General features: G+C 44.5%; 2 protein-coding genes, 1 long non-coding RNA gene and 4 other non-coding genes across 9 annotated transcripts in view; 1 reads left to right on the plus strand and 6 right to left on the minus strand.

Annotated features, from left to right (window-relative positions):
- Nucleotides 1-12,070, plus strand: LOC125620408. The gene is made up of 3 exons (XR_007352050.1): nt 1-223; nt 10,228-10,231; nt 12,055-12,070. It is a non-coding gene; the product is annotated as an uncharacterized LOC125620408 (long non-coding RNA).
- Nucleotides 1,161-19,325, minus strand: part of Rps8 (ribosomal protein S8) — a 29,798-nt gene continuing 11,633 nt past the window's right edge. The window contains exons 2-7 of one of the 2 annotated variants that reach the window (XM_048815514.1): nt 15,530-15,554; nt 3,183-3,314; nt 2,617-2,716; nt 2,069-2,244; nt 1,747-1,876; nt 1,161-1,328 (exon numbers count right to left, since the gene is read on the minus strand). In XM_048815514.1, coding sequence (XP_048671471.1) covers nt 1,219-1,328; nt 1,747-1,876; nt 2,069-2,244; nt 2,617-2,716; nt 3,183-3,314; nt 15,530-15,553 — 672 coding nt within the window. In that variant the 5' untranslated portion in view covers nt 15,554 and the 3' untranslated portion in view covers nt 1,161-1,218. Of the gene's footprint in view, nt 1,329-1,746; nt 1,877-2,068; nt 2,245-2,616; nt 2,717-3,182; nt 3,315-3,689; nt 3,777-15,529; nt 15,555-19,325 lie in introns of those variants that run through there. The other variant, XM_015485094.2, reaches the window with a different exon arrangement.
- Nucleotides 1,443-1,511, minus strand: LOC125610415. The gene has a single exon (XR_007340436.1). It is a non-coding gene; the product is annotated as a small nucleolar RNA SNORD38 (small nucleolar RNA).
- Nucleotides 1,946-2,016, minus strand: LOC125610416. Its single transcript, XR_007340437.1, has one exon. It is a non-coding gene; the product is annotated as a small nucleolar RNA SNORD38 (small nucleolar RNA).
- On the minus strand, nt 2,798-2,902 carry LOC125610417. Its single transcript, XR_007340438.1, has one exon. It is a non-coding gene; the product is annotated as a small nucleolar RNA SNORD46 (small nucleolar RNA).
- LOC125610409 lies at nt 3,378-3,457 on the minus strand. Its single transcript, XR_007340430.1, has one exon. It is a non-coding gene; the product is annotated as a small nucleolar RNA SNORD55/SNORD39 (small nucleolar RNA).
- Kif2c (kinesin family member 2C) overlaps nt 9,356-19,325 on the minus strand; it is a 22,621-nt gene continuing 12,651 nt past the window's right edge. For both annotated transcript variants that reach the window (XM_015485097.2, XM_015485095.2), the window contains 11 exons: nt 17,369-17,459; nt 17,049-17,112; nt 16,880-16,971; nt 16,013-16,155; nt 14,976-15,180; nt 14,757-14,867; nt 12,720-12,787; nt 12,330-12,438; nt 12,114-12,227; nt 10,151-10,274; nt 9,356-10,007 (listed from right to left, as the gene is read on the minus strand). In XM_015485097.2, coding sequence (XP_015340583.1) covers nt 9,925-10,007; nt 10,151-10,274; nt 12,114-12,227; nt 12,330-12,438; nt 12,720-12,787; nt 14,757-14,867; nt 14,976-15,180; nt 16,013-16,155; nt 16,880-16,971; nt 17,049-17,112; nt 17,369-17,459 — 1,204 coding nt within the window. In that variant the 3' untranslated portion in view covers nt 9,356-9,924. The remainder of the gene's footprint in view (nt 10,008-10,150; nt 10,275-12,113; nt 12,228-12,329; nt 12,439-12,719; nt 12,788-14,756; nt 14,868-14,975; nt 15,181-16,012; nt 16,156-16,879; nt 16,972-17,048; nt 17,113-17,368; nt 17,460-19,325) is intronic.

The raw sequence follows: 19,325 nt of genomic DNA on the forward strand, positions 1-19,325 counted from the left end.
TGTAAATAAATATAAGGGCTGGGGATGTGGCTCAGTGGTTGAGCACCCCTGGATTCACTCCCCAGTACCAAAAATAAATTAATTTTAAGGAGACAGGGGCAGCTGGGTTGGGGATATAGCTCAGGGGCTAAACACCTCTGGGTTAGATCCCAGAACCAAAATAAGTACTTTAGCTGGTGCCTATAATCTCCACAAAGGGATGCAGTGGCAGGAGGATCACAGGGTTTGAAGTCAGTTGGGCAACTTGGTGAGACCCTCTGTCAAAATAAATGGTTTCAGGGGATGGGATTGTGGCTCAGCGGTAGAGCGCTAGCCTAGCATATGCAGGGCCCTGAATTCGATCCTCAGCACCACATAAATGAACAGAATAAAGGCATTGTGTCCAACTACAACTAAAAAAAAAAATATATATATATATACACACACACACACATAAAAAAAGGCTTCAACTTATGATCCTGCCTTAGCGTTCTGAGTAGCTGGGGTTCCAGGAATGCTCCACCATGCTGAGCAAAATGCTAACATGGCAGGCTGAGGAGTAAGAAATAATAAATCTCCAGCAATGCAAAAATTATATGGAATCAAAATCTTAAAATTTTGCAAAGGGGGTAAGGGATTACAGTTAGAATTGAACCCAGTGCCTCACACGTTAGGCAAGTGCTCTACCACTGAGCCACAACCCCAGCCCACTAACCTATTCTTATATAATCTGCTCTCAGAAACATAGAAAACTCTATGAATACAACTTTAAGGTTTCTAGATCATCCATTTACCCAAGTTGTAAACCTGGCTGTAAGTAAGCTCAGCTTATGTGCTCAGCATGCATAAGGGCCTGACTATGATCCTCAGCATGATCTTAATCAAACCCTTACAACACAGGTCCAAACAGGAAAGGGTACAGTATCTTTAAAATTCCCCAATAATACAGCTTCCATTGGGCCTGCACATGATATCTCTATGTCCACTGAGACCCAGTAAGAAACAATGGCCCTACTATAGAAATGTACAGTCCACACAACTCAATAGGCTGGGCCTTCAGGGAGATATGAGGCCAACGGGAACTCCACAGTGAGATGAACCTGGGTCAGGATAGAAGAAGGTAAGATGAGGGGCTCCACATTATCAACAGGAAAAAAGCCAAATTTCAGACAACATGAACATAGGACATAGAACAATAAACACCTTTATTACATGAGCTAAGATAGAAGGGAGGACGACTTATTTGCCCTTCCGGGCTTTGATTTTCCTCAGATAGAACTCCAACTCCTTGCCTTCTAGAACATAGCCATCTGCTCGGCCACACTGTCCTGGTCTTGATGCAATGCAAGCTGTAAGAGATTATGTGGCCCTTAGTGAGTGAGAAGAAGCCCCACCCACCTACATATATCCTCTGAAAAGATCCACGTTGTCTGGAATCCTGGGGGCAGGCATGAAGCCCACTGTCTCCTCAGATACACTTTATCATCACTTCAAGTCAGTAGCAGAACTGGACAAAGTTTTCATCACTGAGACAGCCCCCTCAATGCCTGGGCTTCCCAAAAATACTCTTGAAACTAGAAGCCAAGCTTCAAGGATATGTGGATATACCCTTCCTACCCACAATTTTACATTTCACCTTCACACCAAGGTCCAATTATCATTAAACTCCCCTGATGAACCTTTTAAATAAACATGCCTGCAGTCAATCAACGGAGGGCACACTGCATCTTTGTGACTCCCATTTCCCCAATACAACAGCCATCTCACCAAGAAGCTTGCCCTGCTGGAACTGCTCCTCCAGAAGAGTGCTGATCTTAGCATTCTTCTTTCTTTCATCATACTTCTTTTGAATTTTCTTAGACCGCTTTTTGTTTAATATTTCTTCCTCCTCAGGAGTCTGAATAAAAAGGACACATATGGATTAGTTCAGGGAAGTCATCAGAACCTTCTTCAGCCCAATACCTGCCCTCCTCAGCATTAAAGGCATTCATCTCTCTCCCTTCAGCAGCAGAACTGGACAGAGTTTTCATCACAAGAAGGCTCAAGTCAGGCAGCCCTCCCCCTAACCCACACAGGGAGTAGCACGTACCAGCTTGGCACCCTTCTTGCGGCCCAGGGGCAATGCATAGTGGGATTCGTACCACTGTCGGTATGGTGTGCTATCAATGAGCACAATGCAGTTCTTCACCAGGGTCTTGGTGCGGACTAGCTCATTATTGGATGCATTGTAGACAACATCAATGATCCTTGTTTTCCGAGTACAACCTGCTCACAAGAGAAATTCAGAATCAAGTCATATAAACCAAGGGCCAATTGGCCTTCCCTTCCCTTCCCAAGTAGGCACAGAAGGAGGGAACTCTACTTCACTCAGCCATGGTCATCAGCTCCTCTTCCACAATCCCATCTTTTCCTAGAGATGTTTGACAACCACCCTCTAAAGATCAGTTCCAATCCCTCAGGATACAGGCAGAATAGTCGGGATGGAAAAAACTCTCTTGCTACCTCAAGGTCTTTCAGCAAAGAGGAACTTCCAAGTGCTTTGCTCCAGAGTATGCAGTTCTCTTCTATAAACACTTACAAAAGCTTAGCCAGGCTTAGGTGTTAAGTTTCCACCCACTTCTGAAGGGCCCCACTCACACTCAGAGCCCCAGGAGAAGTTCCCCACATCCAGCCTCAAAGCACGATACTTCTTGTTGCCTCCTCGAACTCTGACAGTGTGTATCCGACGCGGTCCAATCTGCAGAATACAAGGAAACAAGAACTAGGTTATCAAGGGAAGCAAGACAAGTAAGGGAGGGGAACCTGGGCTCAAAGGAGGTAACTGTCAGTGTAACTATGACAAGTCCTTCCACTGGCAAGTGGCACACAGGTGACCAATACGGCCACAACCACGCCTAAGGATACTTTTTTCATCATTCTAGTTACCTCCTAAGAGAAAAACCTGAGACCCAACACAAGAAATGCCCACCCTTCCCAGAACTGATGAAGTCGCTGCAGGCAACTGTCTCTATCAGACAGTAAACTCGGGGGACCAAGTCCATAGACCATGCGTCAATTTAGCATTTATTCAACATATAAAGGTAGGGAGGCCGCGCAGTCCCTAACATCAGAACCCAAGAAAATCCACCACCTCACAGACCCGAGTACGTAACACAGTAGGGAGAAGCGACCTTTCAGGCAATAAGGCCCAAGCACGCACCTACCTTAGTGTTGGCAGCAGGGCGTCCCAACTCATACTTCCGCTTCTTGTGGTAGGGCTTTCTCTTGCCCCCAGTCTTGCGGCGCTTGTGCCAGTTATCCCGAGAGATGCCTGTATGTGGAAACGGGGACGGAAGCTTGAACGGCTGGGGCTCGGTACCGGTGACTCACACGCTCCAGACCTCCCGCGTCCGGCGGGCCGCACGCTCAGCTCTCCAAGGTTGGCTTCCCCACTGCTCAGTCGGCAATGTGCAGCATTACCAAAGTGTCATCATACACGTGCGGCCCAGCCATTGCTCTTTCCCGCGGCAGCCATTTGATGCCGCTTGCACTCTGGCTCCTCCGTAGTACCCCCACCAAGCCCCCGGCACTCTAAAACCAACAGGCCACCCCCTTCACGGCTGATTGTGACCGGAGATCGTGGCGCCTCCAGTTCTAAACTCGCCGTGGGGCAGGATGGCGCTGGATTGAGGTCACCCCGGTCCTCAGCCCCAACTCAGAGGAACACTCACCCATGGCTCTGCGCCGGCTGGAAAGAGGAAACGCAAAGCTTCACGGTCCAGTTTGTGAGACCCTGCCCCGCCTCCTTTACGTCGCTTCCGGGCGACGTGACTTACGTCTGTGCGAGTCTAGCCAATGGCTTAACTCCGTCGACCCAGTGCTATTGGCCGCCTGCCTGTAGGCAGACTCGGGGGTTGTTCCTGGGACAGTTTCGGTCGATTTGGAGGAGTTTAGGGCATTACTGAGCATGATTCTAATTCTGTTTTATTTTCTTTGGTGCCAGGGATTTAATTTAGAACCACTGAACCACTCCTCAGCGCTTTTTACATTTTATTTTTTAAAACGTAAGACAGATCGTTAAGTTGCTTAGGGCCTAGCTCAGTTGCTTAGGCTGATGGCTTTGAACTCGCGATCCCCCTGCCTTAGCTTTCCGAGCCGCTGGGATTACAGGCGGACGCTGTATTTAGGTTTTTTTTAAAATTTATTTTTTAGTTTTCTGCGGACACAACATCTTTGTTTGTATGTGGTGCTGAGGATCGAACCCGGGCCGCACACATGCCAGGCGAGTGCGCTACCGCTTGAGCCACATCCCCAGCCCCGTATTTAGGTTTTTGAAAGATTAGTTTCAGAAGGTACTCCAGTGGTCTAGAATGAGTGGTACTGATGAGGCGGCGTTGGTAAAGGCTGGAAGGCAGTGGAGATAGTAGACTTCGGTTTTGTTTCCAAGGGTTTGGTGATAGGTACATGGGGGTGAAGGAGAAGGAGTCAGCAAAAAATTCTTTTAGTATCTCTTTTGTTCAGTTTGATGAATATTGGTGTCATTTAACAACACAGGGTAGGCTAAGTTAGCTGTTCTGGACGTGTTCATTTTTGAGATCTGAATGAATCATATAAATGGCAATGACAGGTAAGCTGAATATTCATGTCTAGTCATCCTTATAGAAGAGATATAGACAGAAGGTGTTATTTCTGGTGCCACTTAATTACACTAAAATTCTATATCACCAATTGAAACTAATCTGACCTCCAGAAACATAGGAAGATAGATAATAGCCAAGTTTCCCAAACAGGCCAGTTTCAAATAGGCCCAGTGAAGTTCCCTTTGGTTTAATCCTTACCAAAAAGTAACCTGATGTAAACCAATCAATTATTTTTCTATGATTCTGTCAGTCCTTTTCTGCCTATAGCACCAACTTCTGCTCAGCTCATTGGAACACATTCTATTTTAGAGAATGCAGTGTTGCTCAATTCTAGAACTTCAGATAGAGCTAATTAAGGTCTTTACATTTGCTATTATTTTGTCTTTTGACACATGAAATACTGTGCTTTTGGGTTTTTTTTTTTTTTTTTTTGAAACGTTTAAAAATATAAAAGCCATTCTTAGCTCATGGGCCTTGTCAGTGAAAAGTGGTTTGCCAACCCCTAGCATTAAGAAATTGACAACTGGGTATGGTGGCACACACCTGTAATCCCAGGACTCAGGAGGCTGAGACAGAAGAATCATAAGTTTCAAGCCAGCCTCAGCATTTTAGTAAATCCCTAAGTAATTTGGCAAGACCCTCTTTAAAAATTTTAAAAAAGAAAAAGGGTTTGGGATTGAACCCAGTGGTAAAGTGCCCTGGGTTTAATCCCCAATACTGAAAGAAAAAAAAAAGGTGACTGCCAGGCACAGAGGCTCTTACCTGTAATCCCAGCTATTCAGGAGGCTGAGTCAGGAGGATCAAAAGTTTGAGGACAGCTGGACAACATAGCAAAACTCTGTCTCAAACTTAAAAAGGTCTTGGGGTCGGGGATGTAGCTCAGTAGTAGAGAAGTGCCTCATGTGTGCTAGACAAGCACTCTGCCACGGAGTTATAGCTCTAGCCCCTTGATTGATTTTTATCAAAAACTATAAAGAGAATGGGAAGTTGAAAAATAAACAGTATGTAGACAATTATTTGAGAAGAATAACTTCAGAGGGGAAGATAAATTATATAGTGGCTACAGAGGAAGAATGCAGAGCAGAGGGGAAGTTTTATTTTTTATTTTATTTTTTTTAGTTGTTGATGGACCTTTATTTTATTTGCTTATTTATATGTGGTGCTGGGAATTGAATACAGTGCCTCACACGTACAAGGCAAGCGTTCTACCACTGAGCTACAACTCCAGCTGCAGAGGGGAAGTTTTTTAAGGGAGTAAACTGATGTATAGGTCCAACTACACTAAGCTCCAGATTCTCTCTCATTCCTCGGCAGGCAAGCACTCTACCACTGAGCCACATCCCCAGCCCTATCTCTCTCTTTTGGAAGAGATTCAACATTATCCTTCTTTATCTTCAGTTTCCACTAGGTTTACAGTATATTCAGAATAAGATCAAAATGTCTTACCATGGCCTAGAAAACTCTGGGAGTATCAGGCCTCTGCTTTTCTCTTCAACTGGTCATCTACCATTCCTCTTACTCCAGGCATACTTACCTTGCTGTTCCTGTTTTCAGGCCTTAATGCTCTGACAGGAAAAGCTCTTCTCCCAAAGTGTCACACCCTGGGAGGAATTTCTTTCTTTTTTTCTTTTTTTTTTAAAGAAAGAATTTTTTAATATCTATTTTTTAGTTTTCGGTGGACACAACGTCTTTATTTTACTTTTATGTAGTGCTTAGGATCGAACCCGGCGCCCCGCGCATGCCAGGTGAGCACACTACCGCTTCAGCCACATCCCCAGCCCCCTGGGAGGAATTTCTGAGCCTGCTTCCCCCTCCTTAGTACTGAGGATTGAACCCAGGGGACTCTACCATAGAGCTACATCTTTTATTTAGTTATTTATTTTTTAATAATTTCCATTATTTAAATTTTTTTCACAATACCTTTATTCTATTTATTTTTATGTGGTGCTGAGGATCGAACCCAGGGCCTCACATGTGCTACGCAAGCACTCTACCACTGAGCTGTAGCTCCAGCCTTCCTTTTATTTTTTGAGACAGGGTCTTGCTAAACTGTTGAGGTGGGCCTTGAACTTGCAGTCTTCCTGCCTTAGCCTCTCAGGAAGCTGAGATTACAGGTGTGCATCAACCTGCATTCCTGTGACTGGCCTGAGCCTGATTCCAAAAGTAGCAACACTCATCGTTCTCTACCCATTTAATACTGCCTCTAATATTTTTCATGCTTATTATCTGTCTTCACCAAAATACACATGAGGGTAGAAACTAAATTCTAAAACATAGAATAGTGTCTATCATTTAGTAAATACTCAATATTAATATTTAAATGACACAAATATTTGAGCAATCTGTTGTTCTACTTACACTGTATTCACCCAGTTTTCCTATTAGATTTTGTAATACACCTTATTAATGCAATAAGTGGAAAAAACAACCACTTTGAAACAGAAAAAACACTTAACAAAATCCAGTACACTGCTGGGTGCAGTGGTTTATCCCTATAATCCCAGTAATTCAGAAGAAAGGTGGGAAAATTGCAAGTTATAGGCCAGCCTTGGGATTTTAATGAGGTCCTGTCTTAAATTTAAAAAAGGTAGTGGTGGCTGGAAATGTAGTTCAGCAGTAAAGCATCACTGGGTCCAATCCATAGTACTGCCAAAAAAACAAAAGGAAAGAAATGCAATATGCTTTAGTTATAAAAACATTCAATAAACTAGAAACAGAAATTTTGGATGGAGCAAAGGGGAGGGGGATAGGAAAGATTGTGAAATGAGATGGATATCATACCTAGGTACATGTATGATTGCATGAATGGTGTGACCCTACTTTGGGTACAACCAGAGAAGTCAAAAATTGTGCTCCATTTGTGTTCAATGAATAGAAGAGTATTCTGCTGTTATGTATAACTTATTAGAATAAACAAAAAAGGGAAAAAAGACATAGTGTATTATTTTGGTTAGGAAATAAAGTATTGAAAACAATGTAAAAACAACTAGAAATAGAATTGAACTTCCTTGACCTGATAAAGACTGTCTACAGGTGGATGTGGTGGTGCACGCCTGTAATCCTAGTACCTTAGGAGGCTGAGGCAGGAGGATCATGAGTTCAAAGCTAATCTCAGCAACCTAATGAGACCTTGTCTCAAAATAAAAAATAAAAAGGTCTGGGGATGTGGCTCAGTGGTTAAGTGTCCCTGGGTTCAATCCCTGGTACCCCTGCCCCCAAAAAAGTATATAGTGATTCCCCAACTCTTAATACTAAAAACTACTGAATTGTACATTTTACATATTATGGTATATAAATTGTATCACAATACAGTCATTTCTTTCACCCAGGATTCAACCCAGGAGCATTTTTACCACCAAACTAAGTTGCCAGCCCTTTTAGTAGTTTGAGACAAGGTCTTGCTAAATTGCTGATGCTGGCCATGCACTTGTGATTTTCCTGCCTTGGCCTCCCAAGTCATTGGATTACAGGTGTGTGCCACAGCATCTGGCTAGCTTTTTTCAAGGCCACAGAGTGCCATTTCTGTTAAGCTTGTGATTGGCCAAATTTTTGAATCCAGAAATCCAGAATGTGACACTTCAAATGTATACGATTCTCTTACTACAAGGTAGAAAATGCCCCTATTTTTCAATCAAAGGGAGGGATTGAGAATACAGCTTAGTGGTAGAGTACTTGTCTTGCAACATGAAGCTCTGGGTTGGATCCTTGGCACTGCAAAAACAAACAAAAAACCCAGGTTGAGGGCTAAGACCAGGTCCAGCCAACCCTATCATTCTCTGCTTTTTGTAGCAGCCTGCATAGCACATACTGCTTGCCATTCTCATACTGAGAGAATCCTAAGCACATAAATGTGGTTCCTGGGTTTAAAACCCTTCTTTGTGGATACCTCATTATTATTTAGTTCATACTCCATGACACAGAATCTGGTCCTTCATTTTGCAAACTACTCATGGCCTATGCTTGGACTCTCAGTCCAACTTCTCAATTTTCCAGGACCAAACTGGTGTTGCCTTTCAGATCTTCTTCTGTCTAGTAAGTCAAGTTTTTTTTTTTGTTGTTGTTGTTGTTGTTTTTGTATCAGGGATTGAACCAGAGGCTCTTAATCCCTGAGCCCTTTTTCAAACAGGGTATTGCGAAGTTGTTACAGCCTTAACAAGTTGTTGAATGGCTTTGAACTTGCAGTCCTCCTGCATCAGCTTCCCAGAGCTGTTGGGATTATAGGCGTGCATCACTATGCCAAGCTCAAGTGTTTTCTTGTGAGGGTTCCCAGACTCTTAAAGTGACTTGAGCAGACCATAGCAGAATACTACCTCCTCCCTACTTATAATTCCTGTCCCTTATAGTATACTGGAGCCTACTATAAATAGGCTACAAATAAGGTGGAGGTTGGAGTCTTCCACATATTACTGATACTAGATGTGGATTGACCTTTTTTTTGGGTACCAAAGATTGAACTCAGTGGCACTTGACCACTGAGCCCCATCCCCAGCCTTATTTTGTATTTTATTTAGAGACAGGATCTCACTGAGTTGCTTAGTGATTCGCTTTTTGTTGAGGATGGCTTTGAATTCATGATACTCCTGCCTCAGCCCCCTGAGCCACTGGGATTACAAGTGTGTGCCACCACGCCTGGCTGGGTTGACCTAAGAAAAGTACAGAATCAGCACTACCCAGAAGCCAAAGTTTGTGTGAAGTACTTGTTCCCAGAAGGCTCAGACATATCCCAGTCTTTTCCCACAAACTACTCAAGAGGCTGATTTAATTTCTTTTGCTTTATTTGCTTTATTGTTAGACACGATGTACAAACATAAAACAGAAAGAACAGCGATACTCTTGGGCCTAAAAAGCTGCAAGGAAAGCAGAGGTCCCTCCAAGAAACTTTTCTTAAAGTACAAGACATTTAAGTGCTCGGGCCAAGGGTGTGGAAGGCAGGCCAGAGCCAAGAGAGAAATGGACTAAGTCTCCTTCTCTCTCCTCAGAGCCAGAACAACCGTGGGAAGCCTCCACCGGCAGCCAGTCCATGCAGGCAGGATGCTACCCCAGGAAAAACTACCAAGAAAGCACTTGATCTTGAGGGAGAGAAGGGCAATTTTACATGGTAACTAAAAGCACCTTTCTCCTGCTCCCAAATGAGGAAAAAGGAAAGTATAGTGCTTCCCACCCCAGCTGCCCTGGGCTGGATGCCCTCACACTTGGCATTGAACAAAACCTGCCCCAGCTCAGACCCTGACCAATTCACCAGGTGCTCAAAGTTGACTGGAGAGGGACAGGGAGGGGCAGGGTGAAGGCTGGGTGTGAAAACCAAACAGATCTTTATTTGCAGTTGTCACTGGGGCCGTTTCTTGCTGTTCATTTGTTTGCTAGCCTGCTCTTCCAGCTGCATGGCCAGGCGCAAAGCCTTGATGACATCTGGAAGGAAGGGGCAGTGGTGTATGAGGAATTAATGAGAATCTCAGAGGCCCCAATTCACTCAGGGTAGAGTTGACATCCCCTGCATTGCCCAGAAGCCAGCAGGTCACCACTGCCCAATGCACAGAAGGAGCCACACCCACCTTGAAAGGCTGAGAGGTGCTTGGCTTGCTGGGCCACAGCATATTCTGCTTTGTTCACAAAGGTCTCCAGATCATAGTCTGGTTGCTCAGATATCTCAGAGAGCTCAAGCCAGCCTGGTCCTTGCTGTAAAAACACAGGGAGGACCTTGTAGATTCAATAATAACCAAACACTTCAGCAAATTATTCCTGGGCCCCAAACATCTGCAATGCAGATGCCTGTGTAAGATACACTATACACTGTCTCCTGACCCTTATCCCTGGGAAAACCTTTCTTTAATAAATAAATATATATATATTTAGTTGTAGATGGGCACAATACCCTTATTTATTTACTTACTTATTTATGGTGCTAAGGATAAAACCCAGTGCCTCACACGTGCTAGGCATGTGTTCTTCTATTGAGCCACAACCCCAGCCCTGGAAAACCTTTTTTGAAGGAAGAGTGTTAAGGATTTGACCTAGAGGTGTTTTACCATTAAGCTATATCCCCCTGACCCTTTTTATTTTGAGACAGGGTCTAAATTGCTTAGGGCCTTGCTAAGTTGCTGAGGCTGGCTTTGAACTTGTGATTCTCCTGACTCAGCCTCCTGAGTCACTGGGATTACAGGCATGTGCCAATAATACTCAGCCTTTAAAAAACAAACAAACAAACAAAAAACAGTCTTGGGATGAACCCAAGGCCTTGCACATGCTAGGCAAGCGCTCTATCACTATACCCTTGGCCACAGTGATATATCGAGAACTCTATGAGCAGCTAGATGTGGTAATACACGCCTGTAATACCAGCGGTTTGGGAGGCTAATGGCAGGAGAATCACAAGTTTGAGGCCAGCCTGGGCAACTTAGTGAGACCCTGTCTCAGAATTTAAAAAAAGTGTTGGGTATGTAGTTCAGTGGCAAAGCATCCTGGGTTCAATTCCTAATACCATATAAAACAGAGCAAAACTCTAGGACCACATCACCACTCTATTTAAATCCCTTCTAAAACCTCCACTGCCTTCATAATGAAGTACATGCCCTTGGTCTGACCATATACAAGGCCCTTTAACATCAGGGTCCTGCTTACCTGTTCATAGCCTCATCTCCCTCTATCATTTTTATTTTTTTAAGAGAGAGAGAGAATTTTTTAAAGATTTTTTTTAGTTTTCGGTGGACACAACATCTTTATTTTATTTTTAATGTGGTGTTGAGGATCGAACCCATCGCCCTGTGTGAGTGCGCTACCGCTTGAGCCACATCCCCAGCCCCCTCTATCATGTTTTGTTCTGACCACATTATTGCTAAAAGCGCTATGTCCTTTCAAACCTCAGTACCCCTGAACACTCCAGGAAGGCAGGACCTGCCTAAACCTTATCTTTCACAGTCCAGCCTCACAAGTGCTCCAAATTCTTGTTTCCACTCTGTATTCCTCAGAGAGACCCACAGTTAAGATACACTTTTGTGCCTTTCCCCAATAGCAGGGATCAAAACAGCAGTATCATCTGCCAGTTAACTCAATTCAATGTCAGGCACTGTGCTGATGCCTTATAAGCATGTCACATAATCTTTAATGACACCATCCTGTCTTATCCATTTTAGGGATAAAGAAACTGAGGCTCAAGTAAGCAAGTGAGGCTAAATGACTTTCACAAAGAAATATCACTTTAGGGCATACTACCTGTATCTGATGTTTTAGGTCATGGTTTTAGTACAGGAACTGGAACATTCACTGAATAAATAAGATCTCTGCATAAATGACTCTTTAAACCTAAGAGACTAGCTGCAGCTAGGATGATGCAGGAAATTCTATAGTGTCAGGCTGGAAAAGAGGGTGGTGTGGTAATTAGCTACCCTAGGAGAACACTAGATAGGTAGAGATTTAGGAATGCCTCTTATAATCCCAATCTAAATTCCTGTGGGAACAGAACTCCAGTCACATTCCAGATGGATATGCGGTCTCTTCCTGTCCAGGGCCTGTTCCCACCTGAATAATCTCCTTGAGCTCTTCCATGGCCCTCTCCTCCAGCTCCCTGATCTGCGTCATGGCTTCATTAAAGCTGGACATCTGGGAAGATAGTTCCTCCTCCTCTTTGGAGAACTAATGAACCAAAATGAGAGAGACAACAGTATGCAGAGTGTGGCCAGTTTCCACTTCAGCAAGTCACGCTTCCCTCTTGCCTGGCCCCACCAGCCCCCTTACATTATTGCCTGTGATCAGCGGCCCATTAGAGCTGGCTTCCATCTCTTCTGTTTCCATTTGAGTTGGCTGCTCTCCACTGGGCCCACTGTGGGGACTCAGCTCCTTGACTCTGAGGAAATAAGAAGGTCTCAAATCCCATGGCAGCCCCTTACACTCATCACAGGAGTGCAGCACCACTTAGGCTGCAAACTGCCTTCAGTCAAGAAGAGGTGGCATAACCTGAAGCTGGACTGGACAAGACTCACACACTGACTGCAGGGATTGGGATGGATCTAGCACCTCCCACTAAGTCAGAGACAGGTACAGAGTAGACATTGGGAGCCCCCAGTCTCCTCCTTTCTCATCAATGTTATTCCTTTCCCCATCCCACCTGGCTGTAGGTCCTCATACCTGTCAGCATATCTTAGTGTATTTAAAGTATATTCACAGGAGCTTATGCCTGGTGAGATCATGGCAATCTACAAAAGAGGAAAGGGTGGTTTAGAGATTCAGAATCACAGGGTGAAGGTGCAAGACAGCTTACTCCTGGAGTAAATGCCAGGAGACCTACGTGGTAAGGTAGGAGGACTCATTTAGCACCCATGCTGTGCTAGGCAACTTGCCCCATTGGGCAAGTTAAATACCTTCAAATTAAGTTGCTTTAAAAATTGGTACCTGAGGGCTGGGGTTGTGGCTCAGTGGTAGACTGCTTGCCTAGCATGTGTGAGGCACTGGGTTCGATTCTCAGCACCACATACAAATAAATGAATAAAATAAAGGTTCATCAACATCTTAAAAAAAAAAAAAAAAAAATGGCACCCTGCCTTTTTTTTTTGGTACCAGGGATTGAACCCAGGGCGCTTAACCACTGAGCCACATCCCTAGCCTTTTTACTTTTTATTTTGAGACAGGGCCTCATAGAGTTGCTTAGGACCTTGCTAAATTGCTGAGGCTAGATTTGAACTCGGAATCTTCCTGCCTCAGCCTCCATAGCCGCTGGGATTACAGATGTGTGCCACCCGCCCAGGTCCAGGCTGGATCCTTTTGGGCTCAAGTGATCCTTGGCCACACTAGTAGCTGAGTAGCTGTGACTATAGGTTATTACCATGCTTGGCTTGGTTCTCTACTTTTAAAGGCACACCTAATTATCTTTTTTTTTTTTTTTTGTACCAGGGATTGAACCCAGGGTTGCTTAACCACTGAGTTACATTCCCAACCCTTTTTATTTTGAGACAGGGTCTTGCTAAGTTGCTGAGGCTGGCTTTCAACTTGTGATCCTCCTGTCTCAGTCTCTTAAGAGTTGCTGGAATTACAGACATGTACCACCACACCCAACTATCTTTTGCTTTTTTTATCCCTTCTACCAAAGTTACATTCCAAAGTGCTGTAGCTCCTATTGGAAATTTCAGCTCACCCAGGTTGTGGGATAATGCCTCAGGGAAGAGAGTTTAGAGCTTAGTCAAAGGGGTTGAGGGGTGGGTCAGTGATAGGCATGCTTGCCTAGCATGTCCAAGGCACTAGGGTATTGGGGGTTAAAAAAAAAAAAAAGAGCTTAGTCAAAAAAGCCCTCCTTCCTCATGAAAAGGCAGGAGTGAGGATATTCCTTGGAGAGGAGAGATGACAGGCCTCACTTAGAAGGACTTGGAAGATAAAATAGGGAAGGGGATAACAAGTTAATAGAGACAATAGCTTCATGCTCCAGTCTATTTCCTAGACTAGGAGTCAATAAACTTGAAGGAAGCCCGGAAAGAGATGAGGACTTCCCTCTCTTGCTTCCCCTTAAGTCTATCTTCTGAATTCTGGGCCTCTTTTCTCACTAGGTAAGGTAGGAATGACCTCTCCCAAAATCAAGACCTGTGTCTTTACACAGTAAAGGGAGAAGATCCTTTCTTCTCTGCCTGGGTGGGCAGTGAAGCTGTTGCTGAAAAGCAGGGTGTGGAAGCCCAGTGAAGAACATAGTGATGATCTGGGTACAGAAGCACATATATATTCAGGAGGTGGAGGCAGGATTGCAAATATGAGGATGGTCTCCTCAACTCAGTGATGACCTGCCTCGGATGAAAAATAAACAAAATAAAGGCACTGTGTCCATCTACAACTAAAAGTATTAAAAATAATAACAACAATAAAAATAAGGGGGCTCAGTTAGTAGAGTGCTTGCCTTGCATGCATAAGGCCCTGGGTTCAATCCCTAGCACTGCAAAAAATAAATAAATAAATAAAAATATAAAAATAAGGGCTGGGGATATAGCTCACTGGTGGAACATTTGCTTAGAATGTGAGGCCCTGGGTGGTTCAATTGCCAGCACCACACTTGAACACAAACACAAAGAGCCTAGGAACACAGGCAGCCTGAGGTGCTGAGTGGGAAGCTCAGGGACAGTATTAAATGTTTCCTTGGAAAGCAAGTCTTCTCTGCACCATCATGTCCAAAGTGGCATTACTCACCATGCAAGTCCTTGAATTCTCCCCGATAAAGGAGTCCCTCAGCACCTGTGTCAGCTTGCTCTCACGGAATGGGGTGTGAGCCTTATTTTGTCCCAGGGCTCTGATGCACTCCTGTGGGACAGCAGGAACAACTGAGGCTCCTTCTTTCCTTTTGTGCTGCCCATTCCCTCCCATCCCAGCTGCACACCAGGTGAACCACCTCTAGCTAGCCTCTGCTACCTTCAGGGCCAGGAGACTCTTGTTGATTTCAGCGCCTTCCATGCGGGTCTGCCGGTCAGCACTGGAAGTGTCTGCACCTCGCTCGTTTCCTGCCAGATCCACCAAAGAGAATTTGCCATGCACTCTCCCTTTGGCTCGAAGAATAATCTGGAAGCAGGCATGGGAGCGGGAGGAGTTGGAGTTGGCAAATGTCTGCCCAGAAGTCCTGTGGCAGAGGAGGGCAAAGAAAAGACATGAGCTTCTAGGGTCACAAGCTCCTAGGGCACCCCAGTCTACAACAGGAGAGATTCTAAGAAGTCCTGTGTCTGCCTGTTCTATACTTCCATTCTGCCCTCCCTAGACAGTAGTTCTCTCTCCATCTCTGAACCTGGGGAATAAGAACCCAGGGAAGAATGAGCTGCCTCTGCTACAGGGCACACACAGTGATGTCATGAACTACTTGTCTGAACTTGAGGGCCCTGCATAGGGCAACTCCTCCTTGGCCCTCCATAGCTACCCAGCAACCACTGCACCATGCCAGCACTTCTTTCCTTTTTGGGTATTGGGGCCTGAACAGGCACACTACCTCTGAACTCCATCCTGTTTTTATTTTTTATTTTGAGACAAGGTCTCAATGAACTGCCCAGGCTGGCCTCAAACTTGCAATCCTCCCGCCTCATTCTCATCCTCCGGAGTTGGTGGGATTACAGGATACAATACCATACCTAGCAGTGCTTCTCTATTTCTGTATGGAGGAGCTATGGGCCCTATTACTTCTAGCCCATAATAGATCCAGAGCTCCTTCCCAACTTCCACCAGAAAGGAAGGGAAAACAAGAATTTCATAGATGCTAGGAAGCTTGACTTGATTAGATTTAAGTTGTTTTGAACTGTTTTTGCAGAGTCTGTGGCCCTAAGTCATTTGTCCCATGGAGACCCTTTAAAATAGAGGCCTTCACAGCCCTTATCATGCTGAGGGAAAAAGTGCTATATGTGCTAAATGGCCTCACCTGAATCAGGCTTCAGAAGGTGGCCCTCTCCCCTTTCCAGAACTCTAACCTGCAGGCACTGCCTATGTCGATCATCTTGATAACATCTTCGGCTGAGTTAACCAGGTGCTCCTGTAGCCCCACCACCTGCACCTGTTGCTTGCCATCTTCCAGCACACGCAGCTTGGCCTTCTTATTGAGCAGGTCGAACAGCTGTGCCAGGCAGGGGAAATAAGGGTAAAGTCACAGGCACAAAATGCCCTGCCCAACTCTTTCCTAAAGTGTCTGCTCCAGCTTAGACAAGGGTTGGCAGCAGGAAAGGCAGAGAGCATACTAGCTGATAGGGTATTAGACCAGCAGAGGGTAGTATGCTTGAGATTTGAACCAGTGTGCCTCAGTTTAATCCAACTCTGCTACTTTACTAGCTGCAAGAGGCTGGGCAAGTTACTGAATCACTCTACTGTCTCTACAGATGGAAAACAAGCTAGAGTGCATAGAATAGTGCTTAGCACATAATATCCTGTTAATGGTAAATACTAGCTATGTTTATTATCTAGGCACTGCTCTAGGGAAGGAAACTCTGCAAAAACATAGGGGATGTAAAGAGGCAGAAAGAGATACATAGGGAGTGGGAAAATGAACATAAAAATGCAGTCAGGGGAAAAGGTTATAAAGGAAGTGTGTCAAGGGAAGAAAGGGCATATATAAGGCAAACTTCCATCTAGAGGGAGCCCTGAGGAGTATTTCTGCTATACTTATTGAGCTTGGCTACTATCTCATGATCAAATGAAACTTCCTACACAAGTCAAGCCAGAATGGCCCAAAGATATGACAGTTAACTAGTTTGTTTGTTGGCTTTTACCACTTCTAGCCAACTTCAAGGTTTTAGAAAATCAGGGACCCCAACAGCATAAAAAGAGGGCTCCCTGCCAGCTACCTTCCCATTGTAGATCTCGAAGAATGTCACATAGACTTCCAGGCCCAGGTTCCGGTAGCGGGACTGATTCTTCAGGAGGAAGACGTCCCGGGCTGAGGGAGAGAGCCTGGATAAGTGAGCAACTTGCCTTTCTATACCCAACCCCGATGTGGCAGAACACACTACTTACAGGCCATGGCATAGATCCCCTTGGATGCATTCTGAGCTTTACCAGACAGGTCTCCACCCATAGTCTGCAAAAAGAAGAGGTAGATGACTATGGTAAAGGCCTTTGGCCTTGGCCAGAGCAATACTGGCTCTACTGCCCAAAGAGGCCACACCAAAAACAGGAACTGGACCTGCTAAGGTACTACCTATATCTGGCATGGTGTGTGTGGTGATGGAGCATCTGCACTGAGGGGACTTTCTGCAAGAAACTAATCGTTTTCGTTTTCAGAGACCCAGTGCTGTACCATAGGAAGCCTCTCCCTTCTAGATCTGAATACTCACATGAGTCTTGCCACTTCCTGTCTGCCCATATGCAAAACAAGTTGCTTTTCCTCCTTCAAAAATTGTCTGTACCAGTGGCCTTGCTGTGAACCTAGGAGAAAGTATGGAGTAGAGGGAAGTGTTTGTATAATCACCTTGGTATCCAAGGGGGACTGGTTCCAAGACCTCCCTGCACCCATACAAATCAGTAGATGCACACAAGTCCCTTACATTAAAATGACAGTATTTGCTTATAACTTACACACACCTTATGGTATACTTTAAATCATCTGTAGATTACTTATAATACTTAATATAAGGTTTTTACTATATCGTTTAGGAAAGAATGACAAGAAAAAAGTCTGTCTAGTAAAGACAATTTTGTTTCTCTAATATTTTCAATCTATAGTTGATTAAATCCACAGATGCAGAAACCAAGGTTACAGAGGGTTCTCAAAATGTGCTCCCTAAAAAAAAAAAAAATCAGACAACAAACAAACAAAAAAAAATGTGCTCCCTAGAATACAGTTCTTCTACTGCAGAGCTCTGGGGTTCCTCAATTGCTTCTAAGCATTGTACTTCTCTCTTGCTTCAGTGGTCCAACCTGATCTCAATGCTACTACCAAATCTGTAATACTACCAACTAACTGGGAGGGTGGGGTGAGTATTAGACTGACCTGCCAGGAGCAAGCTGATGGCCCAACTCTAAGCCATCCAGCCTCTCCTATGACTCTAGACACCTAAGATAAAAACATGAGCTTAGCTGACAACCTGCAGCAAAAGACATAATACAAAGAGGAGAGCACAGTGGTGCATGTTTATAATCCCAGCTACTCTGGAGGCTGAGACAAGAGGATCACAAATTTGAAGCCAGCAACTTAGCAAGACCCTGTCTCAAAATAAACTGGGTGCAGTGGCACATGCCTGTAACCTCAGCAGCTCAGGAGGCTGGGACAGGAGGACAGAGGCCAATCTTGGAATTTAGTGAGGCCACAAGCAACTTAGGAAGACTCTGTCTCAAAATAAAAAATATAAAGGATGTGGCTCAGTGGTTAAGTGTCTCTGGTACCTGGGTTTTGGTACCAAAAACAACAACAAAATAAAATAAAAAGGAGGCTGGAGCTATAGCTTAGTGGTAGAATGCATGCACGAGGCCCTATTTCAATCCTCAGTACTACCTCAATCCTCAGTACCCCCCCCAAAAAAGTAAATAAATAAATAGGGCTTGGATTATAGCTTTGTGGTAAAGCACCCCTGGGGTCAATCTCCAGTACCCTCCCCAAAAAGGTGGAGTCATTAGTCAGATTTAGCCTATGGAACAAACTATTACTCTTTGCTCAAGAATGGCGCTGTCTCCAATGGAACTTCCTGTAATGATGGATATGTTCCCTATTTGTGCCATATAGCCTCTGCCACATGTGGCTACTGATCACATGAAATATGGATAGTGTAATTATACAACTAAATTTCTTTTTTTTTTTTTTTGAGAATTTTTAATATTTATTTATTTTTAGTTATCGGCGGACACAACATCTTTGTTTGTATGTGGTGCTGAGGATCGAACCCGGGCCACACGCATGACAGGCGAGCGCGCTACCACTTAAGCCACATCCCCAGCCCACAACTAAATTTCTTATTTGGCTTTCATTTAGATTTAATTGAGGCTACTGGATGTGTACTATACAGAGAATATCTGGAGTTTCTGAATTTGCTAAGCCCAGTGGGTAAAAAAGCAGCAGCCCTGGAGCCTGCCCAGCTTAACCCCATTGTGTAATGGGTAATATCCCACTCAAGTTGCAAAAGGGGATGTGGCAGACCCAAAACAGGGCCTTCCTATTGCCAGGAACCAGAGCTCTTAGTTTGAGGGGCTGAACCAAAGAAAATACAAGAGGCCAGGTAGGGTCTCAGAAGTAACATGTCTGTGTGCATGTTACCACAATGTCCCACATCAAAAAGAGGAAGTGGTGGGGGAAGAAGG

The sequence above is a fragment of the Marmota marmota genome, unplaced genomic scaffold (genome assembly GCF_001458135.2).
Source record: "Marmota marmota marmota unplaced genomic scaffold, marMar, whole genome shotgun sequence".
Lineage (NCBI taxonomy): Eukaryota > Metazoa > Chordata > Mammalia > Rodentia > Sciuridae > Marmota > Marmota marmota.